This window comes from Numenius arquata, chromosome 11 (genome assembly GCF_964106895.1).
Source record: "Numenius arquata chromosome 11, bNumArq3.hap1.1, whole genome shotgun sequence".
NCBI lineage: Eukaryota > Metazoa > Chordata > Aves > Charadriiformes > Scolopacidae > Numenius > Numenius arquata.
In genome coordinates, this window is record NC_133586.1 from 36,069,427 (window position 1) to 36,090,948 (window position 21,522).

At 62.0% G+C, this 21,522-nt stretch overlaps 1 protein-coding gene across 1 annotated transcript; it reads right to left on the minus strand.

Moving 5' to 3' along the window:
- Positions 1-1,811: 1,811 nt before the first annotated feature.
- CDHR2 (cadherin related family member 2) lies at positions 1,812-12,072 on the minus strand. The gene is made up of 32 exons (XM_074156195.1): positions 12,050-12,072; positions 11,534-11,592; positions 11,038-11,103; positions 10,813-10,946; positions 10,491-10,544; positions 10,165-10,254; positions 9,461-9,550; positions 8,772-8,894; positions 8,551-8,694; positions 8,333-8,408; positions 8,066-8,172; positions 7,756-7,986; positions 7,509-7,664; positions 7,136-7,303; positions 6,805-6,866; positions 6,471-6,711; positions 6,129-6,365; positions 5,782-5,851; positions 5,084-5,698; positions 4,781-4,852; positions 4,447-4,496; positions 4,181-4,332; positions 3,882-3,984; positions 3,710-3,798; positions 3,404-3,478; positions 3,208-3,285; positions 3,062-3,122; positions 2,825-2,949; positions 2,547-2,660; positions 2,301-2,378; positions 2,136-2,196; positions 1,812-1,931 (listed from the first exon to the last, which is right to left on the minus strand). Exons 2-32 carry the CDS (start codon positions 11,577-11,579, stop codon positions 1,812-1,814), a joined length of 3,888 nt encoding a protein of 1,295 aa, XP_074012296.1. The 5' UTR covers positions 11,580-11,592; positions 12,050-12,072.
- Between the last annotated feature and the right edge of the window lie 9,450 nt (positions 12,073-21,522).

The following is a 21,522-nucleotide window of genomic DNA, read 5'->3' on the forward strand; positions in this document are numbered from 1 at the left end:
CTCACACCCCATGCAGCAACGTCTCTCCCTGTGCTGGAGAGATGCTGGTGCATCACTGTGCCACCGCTTCGCTGGCCCAGGGCTCGGCCACGCTCTGACCAGCCCATGACCATGTACTCATGTGTCCCTATGGCTTCCTGGGGCAGGAGTGATCAGCCCAGCCTGCCACAGCCCTGTCCTCTCTGCCCCACCGCTGTGCTGTGGGTGACCTGCAGCTGGGAGGACATGGCCACACGGGGCACCGGAACATATCTCAAGTGGGAGAGACTGAGTCCAACCACTCCTGTGGTGGAGAGCTGCTTGTCCCTGTCACTGTGGCTGGAGGCGCGTGGGGAGTCTGTCCTCATGGCCCCCAGCTCCCCCTGCACCGGGACCTGCCTGGGAGCGGCCATCAGAGACCAGGACATGTCCTCACCACGGCTGGCAGGGGGGATGAAACCTGCCCTGCTGTTGGGCTGTCCAGCTGGAGAGGACCCACGTGCTGGAGATGTGGGCGCTCATCCCTGTGCGTGTCCCTCCGGCCCCGCCGGCTGCTCTCCTCCCACGGCAGCCCTCCATGCGCCTGCTGCAAAGCGCTGCCTCTTTTTACAGCTGGGGTTTTACAGGGTGGGGAGGGAGGGGGGCTTTTATTGAACTGTGTTTGCATTTTTGGAGCTTTTTAAGAGACACTTTCAGCCGTGCGCGTCTTGCCCGGTGCCACCTCTTCCCCGGTGACCTGTGGGGCCGTGACCCTCTTTTCAAACACTTTTCCTATGTTGCCTGCGCCCCGCCGGGCTGGAGAGCATCGGGAGCGCAGGGTCGGTGTGAGGGGGCAGTGAGCATCTCCCGTGACCGGCTGAGCATCCCCGTGGCCGGCAGCACCATGGTGTCCCACCGAGATCCGGGACCTGGCCCCTCCAGCCTGGCTCAGTGTGGAGCACCGGCCCCGCAGTGCCACAGCAAAGGAGGGGGGGGGGGGGGGGCTAGACCTGTGCCCAGCGCCTGGTGGGGAGGAGGCTGCAAATGGCGGGGGGTGCTTGGCATGCTGCACCATCCCCTCCGGGCTCGAGGTGCTGGGGGGCACCAGTGCAGCCGCTTCCCCTCTTTAAGGGGCAAGTCTTGCCTCCTCCCAGCCCCATTGTACATCCTGGGCTTGTTTTGGCCCTGTGGGGGGCTGTGTCTTGTACCGGGGGGGGGGTGTCTTTGTGAAGGGCTCACTGAAGCGCCAGCTGGCAGCTGTGGCCAGTGCCCACTCTGTGCCATGGCGCTTGCCGGGAGCCAGCTCTGCTCAGTGCCTTGGGCTGCGGGAGCAGTGCCACAGCCACGTGGGGATGACCACGAGCCCTGGGGCACCCACCCCCCTGCCCTGGGCTGCGGCACACCAGCGCTGTGGCTTCATCACCTACTTTCTTCTTTTTTTCCCTCTTTGTTTCTTTTTTGGGGGGGGCGGGGGGAGGAAGGGGGCGGGAGGACCAACCTGTCAACGTGGATGTTGGGTAATAAAACCTTGCACAAACCTCTGCGCAGGGCTGCCTGCACCTCCTTCCCCTGGGGCTGAGCGGGGCTGGGGGACAGTGGGGCAGCCCAGGGAAGGGTCCTGGGGACAAGAAACCAGGCTGAGCCCCATGGTGGCACTCACCTCCCCGCTGGCACCAGCCTGGCCCAGAACCAGCACCTTGTGCTGGGAGAGATGAGCCCCCCAGAGAAATGGGCTGATGTACACAGGACACTGTGACCCCCGTGGGACAGGTTTATTGCCAGCCTCTGAAGACATCATCACCAAAGCAGCTGCCCGAGTCCTGCTCCGGCCCCGGTGTGCCCTGCACACCCCCTCACAAGTCAGTGGTGGTGAAGGTGGTGTTGATGTATGCCATTTTGGTGGGCTCCTTCTGGTTCAGGGCGGCCACCAGCACCTCCTCGTCACCGTGGTCCGTCGGCTGCGCTTTGCCCAGCTGCAGGAGGAGGGTGTGGTCAGAGGAGACTGGGACAGAGATGAAGGACGGGGACACTGCCGTCCTTCCCTGGGGGCTGTTAGGGGGATGGAGAGGAAGGGATGTGAGGGGTCCAGGAACTCTGGGACAACAGCAGAGAGGAGGGGCTGTGGGGTGCAGTGGCAGGACTGCCTGCTGGGCACCAGCAGCTCTTTGCACACTCACTTTGTCCTTGAGGTTGTAGTCCCCGGGTGCATTTACTGTGTTTTCATCCAGGGAATTCACGCTGTGGAGAGTGGAGGGTGGGGGGTAGGAGAGGGCCCAGGCACTGGTGGAGGGGGATGCAGGGTGATGGCCCTGTGGCTTTCAGGACCTGCCTGCAGAGCTCACCTGGCCACAGAGACGGAGTCCTCGTGGAAGCCCAGGTCGTGAGAGGGATCGATCGAGAGGTTCAGCATGGGGTTGGCTCTGGCCAGGGATGGGTGGCAGGTGAGTGACCATCCCATGGGGCTGGGGGGGTCAGCCCAGGGCAGCCATGTTCCCCAGGCAGGAGGGTTGTGACAGTGAGCCCTGCCACCCTGGGTGTGGGGACAGCCTGGGCTCTCCCCTCCTGCTTCAGGAAGCCCCCCCACTTACCCCTCTGCATTGTACTGGTTGGTCCCGGGGATGCCGGCTCCCTGCTGCACCATGGCAGGGCTGAACGTTGTGGCCACCTTCAGAGCCTTCATTGCACTCAGCTTTCTCTTGTAGCTGCAAAGCCCAGGGGCAGGGCGGGTGAGAGGTGCAGGGGAGGAACTGGGCTGTGGGATGGGGTGGGCAGGAGTGGGACAGAGGGTAGGGATGGGATCTGGGGGTGCCGCTGAGGATGGGGATGGGGGGGGGGGAGGCAGGAGGGGGTGTGGGCAGTGCACTACCTCCTGGTGGTGAGAACCAAGACCAGGGTCATGATGAGGATGAAGATGAGCAGGAATGCTGCCAGCCCTGCAATGATGCCGATCAGCTCTGTCTCCTTGGTGGGCTTTACCGCCTCCCCGGGGCCCTGGTGCAGAGCAAGGGTGAGGCCACAGCCCCGGTGAGCGGACCCCCCCGCCCCTCCAGCCCCACGTGGGGCTAGTGCCCTCTCCCTGTGTCCCTTGCCCAGCCCCACTCACGATGACAGCCAGGCCCAGGTTCACCAGCTCAGCCAGGATCTGCGGGTCAGACTGTATGAGCCTGCAAAGGGAAGCGGAGGCATGAGCGGCTGGACCAGTCCAGGTCCATGGCGTTGGCCATCTGTGGCCCCCACCCTGGCACGCACACGCTCAGCTGGTTGATGTCCAGGGCAGTGCCGTTTCTGTAGACGAAGTATGCCTCCATCACCGACTTGGCTTCCACCCTGCGTGATCAAAGAGATGGGGTGAGGAGGGTGCAGGGCACAGTGACCTGCCCCAGGAGGACCTCTTCTGATGCCACCACCACGTCCCCTTCCCCACCACCTGCATGGCCTCACTCACTGGGAGGCACGGGTTTCTTCCACGCTCCGGATGGCTGCCACGTAGACCCCTGCCTTGGTTGCAGTGGTTAGGGCCCTAGGAACAGGAGAGATGGAGAGAGGCTGGGCTGGGTGTCCTGCCACTCCACTCATGGACACGGGGAGCGGCTGGATGCCCTGCAGCCCTCAGCTGTGGTGGGGACCTGCCTGCCTTGGTCCCCTTCACGGTCCGTGAAGTTGGGAGACATGGTGGGAGGGTCCTGGCCTGCATGCTTGTGTCGCCTGCTGCAGAGCCATGCACCCCCCAGCCCAGCCCTGCACCCCTTACGCTTTGATGCTTTCGGAATTATTCTGGACTTGATCCACCGTTGTCACGAACTGGAGGTGAACGCGGTAGCTCTGATCCACTGCGAAGATCTGCATGAGGAGAGCAGGGGTGAGCGGGGCTGGGCAGGGTGCAGGGTGTCCCCGGATGTGGGGGGGACGGGGGTGACACTCACATTCAGCACAATCTGTGCTGTGTGCACTGGTTGTTCTTTGTCCTGAGCCTCCACCGTCACCTGGTATTGCCCCTTAAGTGAGCTATCGAGGTTGCTGGCCACCCTGCAAGGACGGGGACAACAGCGAACCCATGGGACATCCCAGGGAGGGCATGGCCATCCCCCAAGCTCCCCCCTGCCACCATGTCCAGGGCCTTGTCCCCTTGCCAGCCTGTCCTGGCCCTGTCTGCACCTCTGCCTTGTGGCAGGCAGGAGCCGAGCCACGTTCTCCCCACCCTGGCCCAGACCCACAGCCTCACTGAATGCTCCCTGTGTAGATGCCCTTGTCTTCAATCGTGTCTGCCTTGAAGAGGTTCTCTAAGGTCCGGTTCACCCCGTTGTCCTCCACGAGCACCACACTGGCAATGGAGAAGATGATGGATCCCGCCATCCCTGAGTCAGCGTCTGTGGCCTGCAGGGACAAAGCATGGCAGGGGCATGGATGGGAAGGGCCACTGCCTGTCCACAGTGGGGACGGGTGAGCCCGTCTCTGCAGACTGACAGACACATGCACACAGCTCCTCACCTTCACAGTAGCCACTTGTAGGCCCACAGGAGAGATTTCGGGAACAACCACTAGCAGGGACAGACAGATAGCATGGTCATGCTGGTGTGCAGCCAGGCTTGCTGCAGACCCCATGCCTGCACAGCCCCGGGGATCAACAGAGCTCTGGGCATCTCCCCCCTCCGCTGCTCTTGATCCCACAGCCTTCATGGAAAGCATTGAGTAACCCCAGCCTGGCCCCTGCACCTCTCACAGCCCTGTCCTGGCTGGAGGAAGGTCCTCATTGCCATGGAGGATGGTAGAGCACGTGTGAGTGCAAAGAAGCTTACAGTATGCACCAGCCCTGGCTGCTCACCAAAGGTCTCCGAGATGGGCAGGAAGAGTGGCACGTTGTCGTTCACGTCAGTGATGTGGATCCTCAGGGTTTCTGCAAATGCCCCAAAAGCAGACCTTGGGTCACCAACAGAGCAGCCCTGCAGCACCCTCCTTTGCTTCCCCTTGTGGCAGGGACCAGAAGAGCTGGGGACACCCTCCCTCCATCACCAAACCACCCAGGTCCCACCCTGCTCCCCAAAGCCCCTCCTGGGAGGTGGGAAAGCAGGTCCCACCTCTCCCTGTTCCCGGTGGCAGTGGAAGGAGCAGGGAGTGGGTTCCCTACCATTCTGGCTGTAGCGGTTGCCCTTCTCGGTGTACAGGTCTTCAGCCCGCAGCGTGATCTCTACCAGGTCGCACAGCTCGTAGTCAATGTCCAAGCTGTTCACCAGCACCGAGCCGTTGGGTGCCAGCAGGAACCAGTCCCAGCACACCTCCCCAGCACTGATCCCCGCCTTGGAGCAGGCAACCGCCAGCTCCTCGAAGACCAGTGAGTGGTTGGTGTCTGGGTCGGAGGCAAACAGCGTGAGGACCAGACCCTGCTGTGTGCCGTTCTCGCTCACGTGTATGTTGTCTGGTGAGGGAGACTGGATGGTAGGGGGCTCGTCATTGACATCTAGGATGTGGACTACCACAGTGACATTGGTTCTGTCCCCAACTTGGTCTGCGGCCGTATTCTCTGCCACCACCACTAAGGAGAAGAACTTCTGCTGCATGGTGTCATAGTCCAGGGATGTGTCGGGGTCCACAGACAGATTCCCACTATAGTTCCCTGTCCCCAGGCGGAATGAGCGGATCAAGAAGTTGCTAGAGCCACTGCTCCTCTCAAGTAGGAAGGAAATGCGGGAATTGATCTCTGTCCGGTCAGCATCTGTGGCCTCCACCTGACCCACAAGGGACCCTGCAGGTAGAGACAATCAGTGGCTAGTGGGCACTGACTCTGAGACACCACTGGTCCCACCATCCTGGCCATGCAGCTTCTACCTGGAGAGTCTTCAAAGACTGAGAACTCATAGGACTGGTTGACGAACATGGGTGCATTGTCGTTTATGTCCTGCAGGAGATAAAGTCCATGGTTGTAGCTGCTCCAGGAAACATGGTCCCTTGAGCAGGTTGGGGACAGGAATGTGGACACCTGCCATTCCACAGGCAGGAGGCACACAAGCCCTCTTCTTCCTCCCGGCATCAACTATTCCCTCTGCCTCCACAGAAAGCCTGGGGACATGGTGCCCCTGCCACAGCCAGGGATCCCATGTCCCCTTGTTGCCCTTGCACCCCAGCTCCAAGCCCCCACCTGCCCCAGTGCATGCCCATTTGTGCCCAGGTCTCACCCCCACAGTGATGGTGACGTTCACTGAGGTGCTGAGCTGTGGCACGCCGTGGTCGTACACTTCCACCGTCACCACCATCTGCCCCTGCTCGTCGTCCAAGGCCTCACGATCCAGTGGCTCCTTGCTGTGCATGTCACCTGTGGTCTCGTTGATGGTGAAGTTTTCACTAAACGGTCCTGGTAAGATCCTGAAGCCCAACTGGCTGTTTGGGTTGCCAGGCTCATCGTTGTCAATGGCCTGAAAATGTCAGGGGTTGGAATGGGGTTGTCCAGCACCTCGGGGACAGTCCCTGCTCCTCTCCGACAGCCCCGTGTCATCCCCTCCACCTCCATTGGTGCATACCTGGATCTGTGTACTGACATTCTGCCCCTCTTCCACTGAGATGAAGTAGGAGCCGGTGATGACGGGCGCCATGTCGTTGGCATCCAGCACGGTGATCTCCAGCACGGTGGTGCCCACCAGGCCGCCCCCATCCTTGGCCTGGAGGTTGGCGTAATAGATGGAGCGAGTCTCCCGGTCCAGCAAGCTCCCATTCTGCACCAGCACTGCCCCAGTCGTGGCATTCACCATGAAGATATTACGGCTAAGGCACACATGGAGATGTCACAACAGCTCAGGCCTGGAGCCCCCTTGCTGGGACAATGTCCCGGTCGTGGCTGGCCGTGCCCCTACATACATGGTCTCCGGGAGCAGCTCGTAGGTGATCTGGCCCAACACACCGCTGTCAGGATCATAGGCCTAAAACAGAAAGAAGTGCCTGGTCAATCCACCTCAGCCCCCAGGGCAGTGATGAGCCTGGGGCACTGTCTGCTGGCAGTGAGCACCCCAAAAACATGGCCCTGATGGGCACAGGATCTCACACCCTTGTGTGCCCACCAGCACCGTCTCCTTCCCATGTGCACAGAGAGACCAGTGCCTTCAACGCCAGCTGCACCAGCAGTGCCAGGAGTGCCCAGCGCCCTGCTTGGGGGACATAAGCTGTGCCTGTTCCCTGCTCAGTGCCTGACCGTGATGTTTGGGGTGACGATGGTGCCATCATCGCAGTTCTCCATCACGCTCAGGTAGTAGGTGCTCTGAGGGAACTCAGGGATGTGGTCGTTGCTGTCAATGAGGTTGATGGTTACAGTGGCTGTGGAGCAGCAGTCCGTGGGGTTCCCTGTGTCATTAGCAACGATCTGCAGTATGGAGAAGGGACAGTGTCTCACATGAGTCCCCAAACATGAAAAAGAGACCTGTCATATTCCAGCCCAGCTCCTCTGCACCACACAAGCTGCCAGGGCAGAGCCATGTTCTGCCTTGGCTTTTGAACCCTGCAGGAGAAGAGCTGTCACCCCTGTGCCCCAGCATACGCCGGGAGCAGGGACTGTACCCTTGGCGAACCTGCACCACCATGACATGGCTTATCTCGTAGTCCACAGCAGCTGGGTTTTGCACCAGGAGCTGGACCTCCCCTGTGCCCACGATCTTTGCTGGGGAGACAGTGAAGGCGCTGGCATTCGGACCCTGCAGGTACAGCTCAAAGCTGCCGTTGATGCCCTGCCAGGGAAACATGTACAGGAGTGAGGGTGGGTGGTGCAACCAGGACAGGCATCTGCACCCCAGCCAAGCCCCCTGGGCAAGCTCCCACCTTGTCCGGGTCGTGTGCGACGATACTGAGGTTGGACACGGGCAATCTGGAGGAGGAATGCTCTATGATGTTGCCGCTGAAGTTGTTCTGGGCACTGGTGGAGAAGTTGCAGCTGGGGAGGGAGCAGTGGTAGAACTGGGGCTTGTTGTCATTGACATCGGTCACCAGGACTGTCACCAAGGTGCTAGTCTGGGCCACCTTGCCATAGATGTCCAGGTTCTTCTCACGTGCCTAAGCAGGAGGAGAGAATAGGTCAGAGAGGCCTGGGCAGAGGAAGAGGATGGGATTCCCCTTGCTGCCTCCTACTCACCTTGACTTCCAGCAGCACCTCCTCACTTGGCAGCTGCTCACGGTCCAGGGGCTTACTCACAGTGATGGTGCCCGTCTTAGGATCGATAGCAAAGGAGACGCTGGCATCTAGGGCAAAGGCACAGCAGGAACCAGCTGCAGCCACCAGGAAATGTAGGCCTGGCCCTCTCTCCCACTGGCAGCACCCAAAAGCCGAGAACCAGTCTCCATGGTGCCCTTTGCTGCCTGATCACCCACCCTGCCCATCTCACCCTGCCCCCTCACTCACTGGTGATGCTGTAGGAGATTTCGTCATTCACCCCTGTGTCTCTGTCCATGGCGGTGACGGTCAGCACAATGGTACCCTGTGGGGATGCAGCCATCAGGGCGTGACCCATGAAGCCTCCAGCCACCCCCATGCTCTGTGGCCAAAACACCCTGGGGCATCGGAGCTCCCAGGGAGGGCCATGGTCAGGGACATGCTGCTGGGGCAGGTGGGCTCCTTACCAGGTCGCAGTTCTCAGGCACAGAGCCGGAGTAGGGCTCGTGGAGGAACCGTGGGTCCAGGTTGGGCAAGTCGAGAATGGTCAGGGACAGGTAGGTCCAGCTCTTCTGGATGACCCACTCATTGTGCAGCCACCCTCCACCATCCTGGGGAGCAGAGCACCTGTTAGTCCCATGGCACCCTTACCTGGCAGCCCCATGCCCCTGGCCCAGCCGGCCCCCACCATGGCCAGGATCTTGAGCTGGTAGAAGGTGTTCTTGGCATAGTCCAGTGAGCCATTGAGTATCACTTTCCCATTGGGCAGGATGTAGAAGAGCCAGCGATTCGTCGTGCTGTCTGGGATCACCTAGACAAGGGACACCAGTCCATGTCACCAAGGCAGCGAGCAGAGGTGCCCCAGAAGAGATGGGGGCTCAACTCCCATCCTTCTGCCAGTCTTGGTCCACAGGCTGTGGGGACACCCTACCACCTGGCTTGTCCCCAACTTGCAACTGTTCAGCACCTTGCACCATTGCCCAGCAGGTGCAGAGCCAGCCTTCCTGACCCAACACATACCCCTGCTCCCCCAGAGCCATGGGGCTGCCCCTGCCCGGGTCCACCAGCACCTCTGCCCCACAGAGGTGGCTCAAGGGTGGGTTTCAGATATGGCATGCCCCAAATCTGCCATGCACTGCTGCTCTCCAGCAGGCATGAACCCCTCCTTGGTGCCAGGGAGTGGGCAAGCTCAGCCAGGGGAGATGCCAGGGCCTGCCCTGGCTCATGTGGTCGAGCTAGGTCATCTTCCTGTTGGCATAGAGTGCTTGTTGGAAAGGTCCTGGGACCCCCAGCATCCTCCTGGCCCCCCACGCCCCAGCACACTTAGCCCCCGGCCAGGACAATGCCCGGGATGTTGGGGCTGAGCCCTGTGCTCACCTCATCGATGCTGTAGCTGACTTTGGAGGCGTCCCCAGTGTCACTGTCGTTGGCAAACACGGTGAAGATGATGCTGTTGACTGTCATGTTCTGGGCACACAGAGCGGTGTTGGTGGCATTGCCAGGGAGAGCAGGGGTGGGGGTGGTGGACCCAGCCCCCCTGCCAGCCCTGCTCTGGGGTGCTCTGGCCCCACAGGGCTCCAGGGGCTGCCCAGTGCCATGGGCCACACAGAGATGAGCTGCTGGCCTTGCTGACGCCAGGCGGTGGCCAGATGCCCCCCCCCGCCATCCTCCCCAGGGCTCCCTGGGAGCAGGAGCTGCACCCCAGCCCTGGGGCTGCCCCAGAGGGGTCGGGATCAGCCCCACACCCTGTTTGCACCCTGATCCAGCCTCACCCAGACCTGGGCTGAGCTCAGGCACTCCCTGATCAGAAACTCATTGCGAGGGCAGAGTCCCAGCCACACGCCAGAACGCTGGACCGGGGCAGAGGTGCCCGCCGGGAACTGCCCCGGCACAGAGCGTTTCCAGGGCAGCTGTGCCGGCTGCAACATCACCCCACACGCAGGCACACCGTCACTGCATGTCCAGGCGTGGGGCCACCCCGTTCACGGTGCACTGTTGTCCCGCTGCTGGCACACCCATGCCACAGGAGCCACCTGGAGCCTCTGCTCTACTGCCCACAGGGCCAGGTCTTGGGGAGGTACCTCAGGGATGGTGGCTTGATACGGCAGGTTGTGGAAGACTGGGGCGTTGTCATTACGGTCCTCCACGATGACTGTGAGCCTTCTGGAGACCTACCGGGTGTCAGGGAGGGCATGGGGAGAGTGCGGGAGATGGTGCCCAGCAGAGCTGGGTGTAGCTCCGGCACCGGGCACCCACCCAACTCCACAGCCAGCCAGCATCACCCACCCCTGGTCAAAGGCCCCCTCCAGCCCCCTTCCTCACCGAGCCTCATTCACAGCCCTGCTGAGACTCTGGTCCCCATCCCCATCACCCGCTGCAGCCACCCAGCCTGTGCCCCGGCACTCACCGGTGCGTTTATCCTATCAGACACAGTGACGGTCATGGTGAGTCTGGGCTGGGTCTAGGGAGACGCAAGGCAGGACTTAGTCAGGACCAGGCAGAGCTCGATCCTTCGATCACTCAGCCCAACACCTTCCCACCCACCACCCTGGGTGGGATGCTCCCCCAAGATAGATCTCCCACATGGAGCCAGGGTTCAAGGCCAGGGAGCGACCCCACAGTACTGCTGTGAGCAGCTCTCCCCCAGGACTCATGGCTCTGCCCTCTGTCTCTATCACCCCAGGCCCCCCCACTCAGGCAGGGACATCTGCCCCAGTTTCTGCCCTCACCTCACGGTCCAGGTAATTCCTCAGTGTCACATTGCCTGTCAGGCTATCAACAGAGAAGTAGAAGGTCTCGCTGATGCTGTAGACGATCTGATCCCCGTCTAAGTCATAAGCCTTCAGCTGGAAAGCATACTGGCCTGGGGACAGTATCAGCATCAGACCCTGCCTGGGTACCCCCCTGGCTGCTCCTCCTGCATCCCGAGGCCTCCCTGAGGCTGCCCCACTCACCCAGCTCCAGGTCCTCAGGCACGTAGACGACAGTCATGTTGAACAATGGGGCTGTGTTGGCTGAAACTACAGGGAGGAGATGTGCTGAGCACCAGCCCTGCAGTGGGCTCTGCCTGCACCCTGCACCCTCAAGCCCAGCAGCACCTACCTAGTTCCAGCCCCAGCTCCTGGCCATGGTTTGGGTCTCCAGGGGAGGCAGGAGAACCCACCACCCCTCACCTTCCTTGTGCTCATCCCACACCTCCCACATCCAGACCATGCTTCACCTCCAGCTGCAGCACCCATGCTGGATGCTGTCCCCGCTGCCCAGCCCCCTGCCTGCTCTGCCTTGCCCTGGAGCGGCAAGGTTGTCGTTGGGTCTCCAAGGTGCCAACAGTGTGGGCAGCTGTTTTGGGGGTCCAAGCTGCCCTCAGGGAATTTGGAACGAGTGTTGAGGGCTGAAAGCACCTCCAACACCTCCCACCTGTCTGTGACAGTCACCGAGCAAAGTCCTCACCTGCTGTCAGGAGGAAAGGGAGCAGCACCAGCGAGCGCCATGCCATCCTGCCGGCAAGCCTATGGACACACACCAGAGAAACAATGCCTAGGGCTAATGGCTGCCTGCTCCCACCAGCCACCCCAAATCCCTCCTGGAGAGCAGTCCCCAGAGCAGGAGGGGCTCTGGTGGGGACAGTCCCCTCCACTGAGCCGGGCTGGCGAGCAAGCACCAGGCTCTATCCCACACCCCCAGGCATAGGCTCTCTGGGGACATGTCATGGGAGGACAGGTTTCACCTCCAGATGCTGGAGACCATAGGGGTGCTTGGGGACCCCAGGAACCTCTCCTGGACGTGGCTAGAGGCTCCAACACTTGGGCTCAATGGGGCCACCCCAAGCAGCACTTGGAGCTCAAGAGCAATCCGTGACACTACCACGGCCCATGGGTAGCCCCACAGCCAACAGACACCCCCACCTCCGCCTGCGATGGATAGGGGGTGCCCGTGGGGGCCAGGACGAGGGCTGACATCCCTTACCTGTGGCTGTGTCGCTGGGGATGCTGCCGGACAGGCTGCTCTGCGCTCGCACACTGACACCGCCAGAGACCTTTGCCTCCTGCAGTAAACACATTCATCAATTATTAACTGCAATTAAGGGGTGAGAAATCCCTCTCTCATCTTCCTTATTTGTTGAGCTCATCTCCCCAGCTCCCACCCAGCCCTCCCAACCCTACACTTGCTCCCCCAACTCCAGCTCCCCAGACCCCAAGGGCTGGGTGCTGTCCCCCAGGAGAGATTTGGATTCAGCCACCCCAAACCGCACCCATGGGACTCTGGCTCCCAGGAGGGATGCAGAGCCTGTGGGGATGCAGCAGGATCCTGAAACACCCCAGGGGACCAGAGAGGGGCTGGGGAAACACCTGTCATCCCTTGAGCTGAGGACACCGGGGTCTCACCAGGACAGGGGATGGGCATCAACCCAGTGGTGTGGCTACTGGGGCGGGTGCCTGGGGCCCTCTGCACCCCCTGTCATCCACTCCCTCCCTGGGGGCTCGGGCCAGCCTCCCTGACCTACTTCGGACCTGCTGGGGACAAGGGCAGATTGTGCCGCTCCGCTCAGGCAGAAGAAGGCTGGGAGGCCGGGGGGAAACACAGACATCCCTGGTGGGACCCCCGTCTCTGTGGCTCTGGCCGCCTTTGCCCCTATTCCACTGGGAACCTGAGGGGTCCAGGCTCCCAGGCAGCTTTCGGGTCCCCCCAAGCCCCCAGCCTGTTCTGAGGTCCCCATCTCACCCTACACCTGGGTCATGGAGCCCCCGGAGAAGGGGCTACAGGGGCCAGCATGGGACCTCAGCAAACCCCTCCAGGGCTGGTCCAGGATGCCCCCAGCTCCTGTGAGGACTGCCCTGGGACACCCCCACAGACACCCCACGGGCTGCCCAGGGATACCTGGAGCCCCGGAGGGCTGACCCAGGACGAACCCCCCGAGCCCTCATGGCTGGTGCTGGACACCCCTCTGCAAGCTACCCCTGGCTGTCCCGGGACCCTCCCCCTCAAGGGCTGGCCGGGGACATCTTACACCCGGGCCAGCGTTTGTCTGCGCTGCCACTCGGAGCATTACGGTCGAGACGCCCCGCCGCGCGGTTTCGGCGTCGCCGCTCTTGGGAGCAGTACGGCGGGCGCGTCCATCGGCGTGGTGCGGGGGGGTGGGGGGGAGGTGCGGCGCGGAGCGGCCGGTTCCATCGGGGCGGCGGGCGCGGGGGCGCCATGAGGCGGGGCTGAGGCCGGGCCGAGGCCGGAGCGGGAGCGGCACCGGGACGGACACCGAGCCCGGCGGGCCCGGCCGCCGCGCCATGCGAGCGGGCTGAGCGGCGGGCAGGGCCGGGGCAGGCACCGAGCGGCCCGCTGAGCGCCAGGGGCGCGCCTCCGGTAGGTACGGAGCGCAGCGGCGGCGGGGCCCGGGCTGCGCGGGGCAGGGCCGGTGCACCGGGAAAAGGCGGCGAGCAGGGCCCGGGGCTCGGGGACGGCAGGCCCCGGTGCACGGGGGGAAGGAGGTAGGTAGGGTGTGTGCAGGGAGGCGGGTAGGCCGGCTCCGGTGCAAGGGGAACGGCGGCAGGCAGGGCCCGGTGCGAGGGGAACGGATGCACGGGCCGACGAATCCCGGTGCGACGGACGAAGGAGCGAGAGGGGCCCGGTAGGCGGCGGGGAGCGGCCGGGCCGGGCCCGGTGCGCGGTGGCTTGGAGGGGGCGGGGGCCCGGCGCACCGGGGCCGAGCGCAGGGCCCGTTGCGCGGGGGTGGTGGCCGCAAAGGGCGGCAGGGCCCGGCGCACCGGCAGCCGCACGGCGGCGGGAGGAGCCCTCGGTTCTCGGGAGGGGGGGGCCGCGGGCAGCGGGGAGGGCGGCGGAGCTGGAGCCCTGCCGCCCCTCGGGGCCTCGCCGGTGGAGCGGGGGTGCCCCGGCCATAGTCCCTTCTCGGGGGGGGGGGGCTCCCGCGTCCCCGGCCGGTGGCTGCTGCTGCTGAAGCCGGTTCTCTGTCGCTGGACGCCCCGGGGATGCTTCGTCCGCTGTGGCCGGAGCCCCCGGGCCCAGCTGCCCGACCCGGGGTCGGTAGGTGGGCCCGGCTCGGGGCGTGTGAGAGGGGATGGGAGGGGAAGCGGTGAAACTATTGAGAAAGTTGTAAATGGGGAAGAGGTGGGAAACAAATAAGCCCCAAACGAGGGGGCGGCCGGGGCTGTGGGACAGGCCGTGCCACCGACCCTGCGGGGTGTGTGCTGGTATTACCGGCTGCGAGCGGGGCCGGTGGCAGCCCCGTCCCACAGAGGATGCGTGGGACCGGGGTGCGGGCAGCCGGGGTGTGCTCCGGGACTTGCTTCCCGGAGCAGGAGCTGAGCTCCGCAGACAGCCTGCGGCCAGGTGGGTGCTGTCCCTCCGTGTGGGGACGGTTCCTCTTCCCACCAGCACGGCTCTGTTTTGTGGCTTGTGGCATCTCAGCCACAAGCTCTGCACTGGCCCTGTGCTCCAGCACAGCCTGTAGCTCTGGAGCTTCTCCCCATGCTTGCCTCCTCGCCATCCCGTGTCACCACCTTGCTTGGTCCCTCTGCCACACATTTCGGCTCCACTGCCGGCTCCAGTTCCCCGGGACTCTGTGTCCCCTGTGTCCTGGGGAGAAGTGTTAGGCAGAGCCCAGGGGGACAGGTCGGTCCCCAAGGCCGGGAGCCCCGGGAGGAGAAGAGGGCGCCGGCCTCGCAGGCTGTCGGAGCGGAGCAGAGCAGGCTGCGTCTGATGTCACTGCAGTGCATGGTGGGTAATTATGCACGTTGCAATGAAAATAATAAGGCCGGCTCCATAGCAGTGTCTAAAAATACTGCTAATGCGGAGTGCCTGCCGGGTGCCTTTGTTTGTCACCTTTGGGTGTTTGCTTTGAGGCTGGCCAGGCGGCGGGAGCCATGCTGTGTGGCGTCATGCCCCTTGGGCGGTGGGTTTAGTTTCGCAGGTGACTTGCGGCCCCTCCGCACCCCTGCGCTCAGGCAGCGGAGCTGGGGCAAGTGTTGCCATGGGAGGTGAGGCAGGAGCTGCCTGGGTGCATTTGGGAGGCTCCGGTGTCACACAGCCATGCAGGGAGTCACGGTGGAGTGACTGGGCTTTGTCCCCCCCCCCAGCCTTGCTTGAAGCTGGGTGCTCTGACATATGGCTGTTCCTCTGTCCCAGCAACCTGCCCTCATGTCCCCTGGCAGGTCCCAGCATGCTGGCCTGCCTGCAGGCGGGTTGGTGGAGATCGGGGTTCGGGCCCTGGCAGTGCGGTCTGTCCATTGGCATTGTGCAGCTGGGGCAGAGCTCAGTGGGGCCGGGGCTGCCGGGCCTTACTCCCGGTGCTGCCTCCACGGCGTGTCCCGTCACCGGCAGGACGGGGGCAGTGACATATTGCTGCTTTCTGGCTGGGCAAAGGTGGGCAGGAGGGATGTGTGTCTGGAGCGGAGAGAAATGGTGTGCTGGGTGGCACCTGGGCGCTGGCCTGGCCTGGCACCTGGTGGCCCTGCCCGTCCGCTGTCTGTGCAGCTCTCCCTGCTGCTGTGGTCCCTCCATCTGGTAGCTCCCCGCTGCAGCGGAGGGAGAGGCTTGCAGGGGTGGTGAGAGCCATCTGGAGCCCCGGCTGCTCCAGCCACCGGCCTGGCACGCTGGCGGGGGGAAGGTGGTGTGCGGCTGGGCAGCAGTGAAGGGCCGGAGTCTGTGCGCTCAGGTCTCCATGACGAGTCTCTTCTGCTTTGTGTGTGCGGGGAGGTCAGAGCGGTGGCAGTGGCTCTTTGATCCCGTCTGATGCTTGCGGAGGGCTCTGACTCGATCCGTTGGCCACGAGAGCCGAGCCTCATCCCTCTTCACCTCGGATCAAGTGGAGAGGCATCACCCCTGCGTGCTGGGCTGCCTGGCCTTTAGCATCATGGCTGCGTTTTTGGGGCCCCGTGCTGGGCTCTCCCCTCGCTGGAGGGGAGCATCACCTCTGATCTTGCCAGGCGCTAAATCTGACCTCTGAAGCCATGCATGGCAGTGACGTTCCCTTGAGCGGTGAAACACGCCGTGCCATGTGGCTCCCCGTTGGTGAGCGAGGAACAAAGAACGGGGAGAGGAGACTTTGCGAATCCCCATTGATTCGCACCGTGGGAGCTGCCCGCTGTGTGTTTGCGTCTGCTTGCCTGGGACCAGGGCTCTGCGAGGGGAATTGATCAAGCTGTAAAACCCAGAGCCAGCTAATGAAATAGGGACTATAGATTTTTATTTTAAATGGAAGAGAGTTTAGGGGAGATTTAATTATGCCTGTTTTATGGACCTGTTAGAGGAATGAAATAACAGCCAGCAGGTAGGGCCCGGGCTTTGGCTTGCAGCACTTCTTCCAGGTGTGTGCAGAGCCGGTGAAGTCCTGCCAGCCCGAGGCAGGAGTGGGGAGTGAACCGAAGTCACTTGGAGCAGAGCAGAATGGGATGAAGTCCTGCTTGTCCTGCCAGGTGTCCCTGCATCCCCGCTGGGAGTATCTGCTCTCAAATAGCAGAGGGGCTGGCCCTGCGGAGGTGAGCTTCCAGCCCAAACTGGCGCTGGTGTAAGAGGAGGTCTCCTTGTCCCTGGGGCTTGGTGTGGGCCTGGCCTCATGCTGGTGGGCGTCAGAGAGTTCGGAAGCCCCGTGCTTGCTGGGCTGTCTCCCCCCTGGGTGTCGTTTCCCTGGGGTCATGGGCATCGAGCTCTCGCTGAAGCCTGTGTACCTGCGCAGAGCGTGTGGGGTTTGTAAATGAGAGCTGCAGAGCGCTGGGATTTGCTGGGCTTAGCTGTGTGTCGGACACAAGCTGTAACGCTGTCACTACAGCCACTCCTACTGTGTGCATCCACTTCACTGTCACGTGAGGCCGGCCGCGGGGCACGGCTGGGGAGGTGGTGGCTGGGCAGCCAGCGGTGAGCTGCGCGCCGCTGGCTTTCGGCAGGAAAAAGTGTGGAGCTTTTGGATGCTTTTGGTTTTTCACCTCTGAATCAGTGAGCCAGTGCATGGCATTTTCCCACCATCCCTTGGTTCCCTGCTTGGGGCGAGCTGGAGAAAGGTGGTTTGTCACCTGCCCTGTGTACGTGAATGGTTGGCCAAGGGATTTGTGTACCCACCAGGCAGGCACAGCACATAGGGTGCCAGTTTGATGTGTCAGAGGCTGCTACAATGTCCGAGGAAGCTGCTGGTGCTGGGGAGCCTTTCCAGAGGCCCTGTGGCACTGGCCCAGCAGGAACTCGGGAGAGCCAGGCCCTGCGGTCACCGAGCTGCACGAGGATGTTGCGCGGCTCCCCGGGACAGGTCAGTTCTGGCGAGGAGCAGCGTGGATCCGTGCTGTTGGCTCGCAAGGGTGCTGGGAGAAGCCAGCTGGGCAGCAGAGCCACCCCACGGTGCTTATCCTTTCCTTCGCCCTTGCACCTGCGAGTCCTCAGCTTTTCAGAGTGGGAGCCATGTCCTGGAGGGCACAAGCAGCCCATGGGGGCTGAGTTTTCTGGAGCGGGGTGGTTTGGGAGGGCTCCCTGCTTTGCTGCCTGCATGGCAGAGGGTGAGGCGAGCAGTGTCCTCAGCAAACAATGCTCATGACAGGCCTTGGGAATATTATTTTCCAGCTGCAGCCTGGTCCCTGGAGACCTGGCCTCGCTGGCTGCGAAGCTATAGCTGTGGGCTTTCCTTGGCTACCCTAGAAAGCAGGACAAGGGATTTCAGCTTGACTGTGCAGAGCAGAGGACCGGCCTGCAATGCTGTGTGCTAGGAGCTGCTTCCTCTCGGGTGAGCCTCTGTGGTGGTGACTGAGGGCTCCATCACCTCTCGCTGTCACCCCCGGGAAGGGAGGGCCCGTGCTCTGGTCCTTCCTCCCCCCAGCCTGGCAGTGCTGAGCCGCGGTCCCCTCCGGCAGGTTGTCTTTTCCCTGCTGTGCTGGTGGGGTTCCCTGGCTGCATTTGCATTTTGAGCCGAGTGTCTGAGTTGCTTTTCTCTCCATGCCTGCGCTTTGGGAAAGTGGTGAACAATAAAAATCCACTGGCGAGAGCTGTAGCAGAGGTCAGCCAGCTCCTGTGCCCCAGGCTGCTCTGTTGTCACCGCACAGTTGCGCTTTGTGCACAGGGGCTGTCAGCTTGGAAGTCATGTTTTTGCTCTTAAAACCATCCCCAGGCACTGGTGTGGGGTTCTCTATGGGCGATGTACCGGGGAGGTATTGCAGCAAGCCTCCTTTGCACTTAAGGCAGTGGTCCCTGCCTGTTTCGGTGCATCTTGTAAGCAGTCTCTTGAAAAATTTTCAGTCAAAAGAGGGACAAAAGGAGGTAAGGACAAAAGAGGGTAAATGGTTGTTGAAAATCATGAATTTTTTCTGAGCTCCTTTCTGAAAATGATCGTTGCAGGTTGTCAGTGTCCCTGCAGGCTTCTTAAAATGCAAAACAAAACACCCAACCCAACTTCCTGACTGTCACTAGCGCTTTCAAGAGACGCTTCGTTTTGCTGTGCGGTAACGAAATTGCTCTTTGCCGTCCACTGGCTTCTGGCTCTGCCCGTATCCTTTCGCTGGAGCCACGACACCAGACGCTGCCGCTCTGCCTGCTGTGCGCCAGTGGCAGAAGGGCAGCGGGGAGGGGAGGCGGAGGGGAGCCTGAGCCCAGCCGGCTGAGTAGTGGGGAAGGTGTCTGGAGCCCAGCCCCTCCTGCCCTTGGCCGCTCGCTTGGCAGACTCTATTGACACAGTCCAGAGCATGTAGAGAGTGGGATGGACTCAGAAGGATGCTTGTGGAGAGGTGGCAGGTGAGCTGGGGACTCCCAGGGATGCTGTGTGGGCACGGGGAGGGGGGCTGGAATCCCTGCTCCTTGGGCTGGCGCTCCCCAAGGAGAGATTGGGTCTGTTTTAGGAAAGAGCTGTCTGAAAAGAGAACTAATACATGAAGGGCAGAGGAGTATGGAGTCCTGAACCATGGTGTCTTGTGGTAGGTAGGAAGGGGAGGACCAGGGAGGCTGCCCAGACAGCAGGTTGGGGATGGACGTGGTGGCATTTGCTCTTCTCTCCCCACCCGCGTGCAACTGAGCTGTGGAACCAGCTGCTGCAGGACACCAGGAGAGACAGAGGTGAGCGTGGTTCAAAGGGCTTCTGTCCAGGGGAGAAGAGTCCACCCAGGAGAGCAGAGGACACGACCCATTGATTGCTTGATGCTGCTGAGCTACAGAGGTGCCTGAGCTGGACCCAGCTGCTGCACCAGCCGCCTTCTGGTCATGCTATTCAGGTCGTTCCGGTGTTTCTAGGGCAAATGAAGGAAGGTGGAGATATCTCTGTGGATTATTTACCCTGTCCTGAGGAAATGAAGGCTTCTGCAAGCTTACTGTTTATTTGCGAGTCTTCTCTCCGCTTTGAACTTGCTGGATGGTGTCAGTTGTGGTAGGTGTCAGGTGTGGTAGCTGTCTCAAAGGTCTTGGCTTGCTACAGGCCCTGGCTCGTGGGGAGGAAGATGCTGCTAGTTCTCCCTCTGCAGTGCAGCTCTGCCTTGCTATTAGACATCAGAGAATCCACGTGGGAGAGATCGACAGGAAACCAGGCGTTATCAGTTCCGCTGCCTGTGCAGCTACTCGCTCCTCATGTCAGCATCCTCCACGTGTGTGTGGCTGGAGGCGTTTGACGGGAGTGCTGTCAGTCCGGGGGTGTGAGTGGGTGGTGTGTGATCGCGGCAGAGGCGTCCTGCCTCCACTGCCAGCGAACTCGGCTCCACCGGGGTGTGCGGAGCTGGGAGGGAGCTCCTCACCCTCCCGTCTCCCCAGCAGAGAAGTGCTTCACCCTGCAGTAGCTGCTGCTGATGGGGTGTCCCGTGGTGCTTCTGTTGGACCTTAGGTAGGGTGGGGACACTCCCGCTGCCCCCCCTGCAGCCCGGGAGCTTCTGGGTGCTTAGCGCTGGTTTCTTCCCACTTGTTTTACAGGCACTGGGGAGGGGAGAGAAGGATCTGGGGCCTCTTCATCTCCCTGGACTTGAGGGAGAGGCCGTGGAGAGAGTGGAGGCAAGCCGTTGGCATGCTGGGTAGAGGACAGGGCAGAGCTTACCTCCAGTGGGAGACGTGCTCACACCACTCGAATCACCCCGGCTAATCCTGTGACAGACCTGACCTATATATGGGGCAAGGGAGGCAGCACGTCTGTGGCAGCAGATGGTGTCTTAAAGAGCCTGGGCTTGGGGAGGCTTCAGTTCTGCTGGCCCCTGTCTCTCGCGAGGGAGAGGATGGGCCACCCGTTGGCTGCAGAGCAGCCAGGTTCAGCCTGAACAGCCCCTGCGGCTTCCTAAGGCTGCTGCCTGGCACGGGGGGTCCTGCTCACCTGGGGTGTCAAAGGTCTTGATGGCTGGACGGGGAATGCCTTGTCCTGGCCCAGGAGCACTGACCTGTGCTGCTGTCCATGGCCGGTCTTGCTGTAGCATCGGAGCACAGGGCTCTTCCAGGCAGAGCTCCCGGCCCTGGGGCAGCGTGATGCTGGTGGCTGTGTGTGTGGCTGTGTTCCTGAGACAGTGCAAGGCAGGCGTGGGCTGAGCCACTTCTACGTGCTCTAACCCTGTGGCTGGACATGCGGTGTCCTGACCTCATGGGAGCTGGCTGGGCAGGCTCGGCACGGCCACACATGGCGTGGCTGGACCTGGCTTTGCCACAGGAACCATCCGGCCTGGCTGAGCCGGGAGCAGGAGCAGCACCTCGCCAGCGAGCGATGCTCCATTGATGCCTTTTCCTGAGGACATGGATAGCTGCTGGCTGCGGGGGAGCTGGTGATGCTGGAGTGGGTCGGGAGGGAGTGTCTGCACAGATATCCACCATCTGTGGCCTCTGCCAGTGCTCTGCCCAGGACCAGAGCATGTCCTGCCAGCCTTGCAAAGGTGCGGTGCTGCCTCTGCCCGCAAATAGTGGCAAGGTCAAAGTGCAGAGTGCTGTTTTCCTCCTCTCCCCTCTAGTCCCCCGCCCTTGAAGCAAAGAGGCTGTAGTGGAGCAGACCTGGAGGGTGATTGTTCAGGCCTGGGCTGACGATTCAGTCTTTTAGCTCTTTTCTCCTGGGGTGCTTGTCTGAGCACACGGGTCTGACCTCGCCATCGGTCTGCCCCTCGACCTCCCACTTTCCTGTCCTGTCCCTGTGGTATGGGATACACAGAAGCAGTTGGCTGTGGAGCTTGGCCCAGGATGCTCCATGTCCCAGGGGGTTCCTCAAGGCTGGTGTGGTTCCTCCTGTGCGTCTGGATTTGGGGTGAGGAGGTGAGAGCTGGCAAACTGGCCTTGAGAGGGGTGTGGAGGGAGCTGGGCATGGGGCTGCCATGGGGCAAAACTGAATCCAGCTGCTCATGGCAGTGATGAACCTACTAAATCGTTAAATTGTTGCCACCGAACTGAGGTTTTCTTTAAAAGGGGTGATGTTACTAATTAATTAGCTCCCTTTTGGTTGTTAGCACTTTAAAGCCCAGCTGTCAGGGGAGGGCCGGTTTAGAGGCATTACATCAGGGTTGCTGGCT

What these genes read in the sequence shown, in the direction of transcription:
- CDHR2 (XM_074156195.1), bottom strand. Translation starts at nt 11,579, where the DNA reads ATGGCATGGCGCTCGCTGGTGCTGCTCCCTTTCCTCCTGACAGCAG. An exon ending in GCCATGTCATGGTGGTGCAG is followed by an intron (nt 7,304 to 7,508) that starts GTTCGCCAAGGG and finishes TCCATACTGCAG; the next exon opens with ATCGTTGCTAATGACACAGG. An exon ending in TACAAGTGGCTACTGTGAAG is followed by an intron (nt 4,333 to 4,446) that starts GTGAGGAGCTGT and finishes TTGTCCCTGCAG; the next exon opens with GCCACAGACGCTGACTCAGG.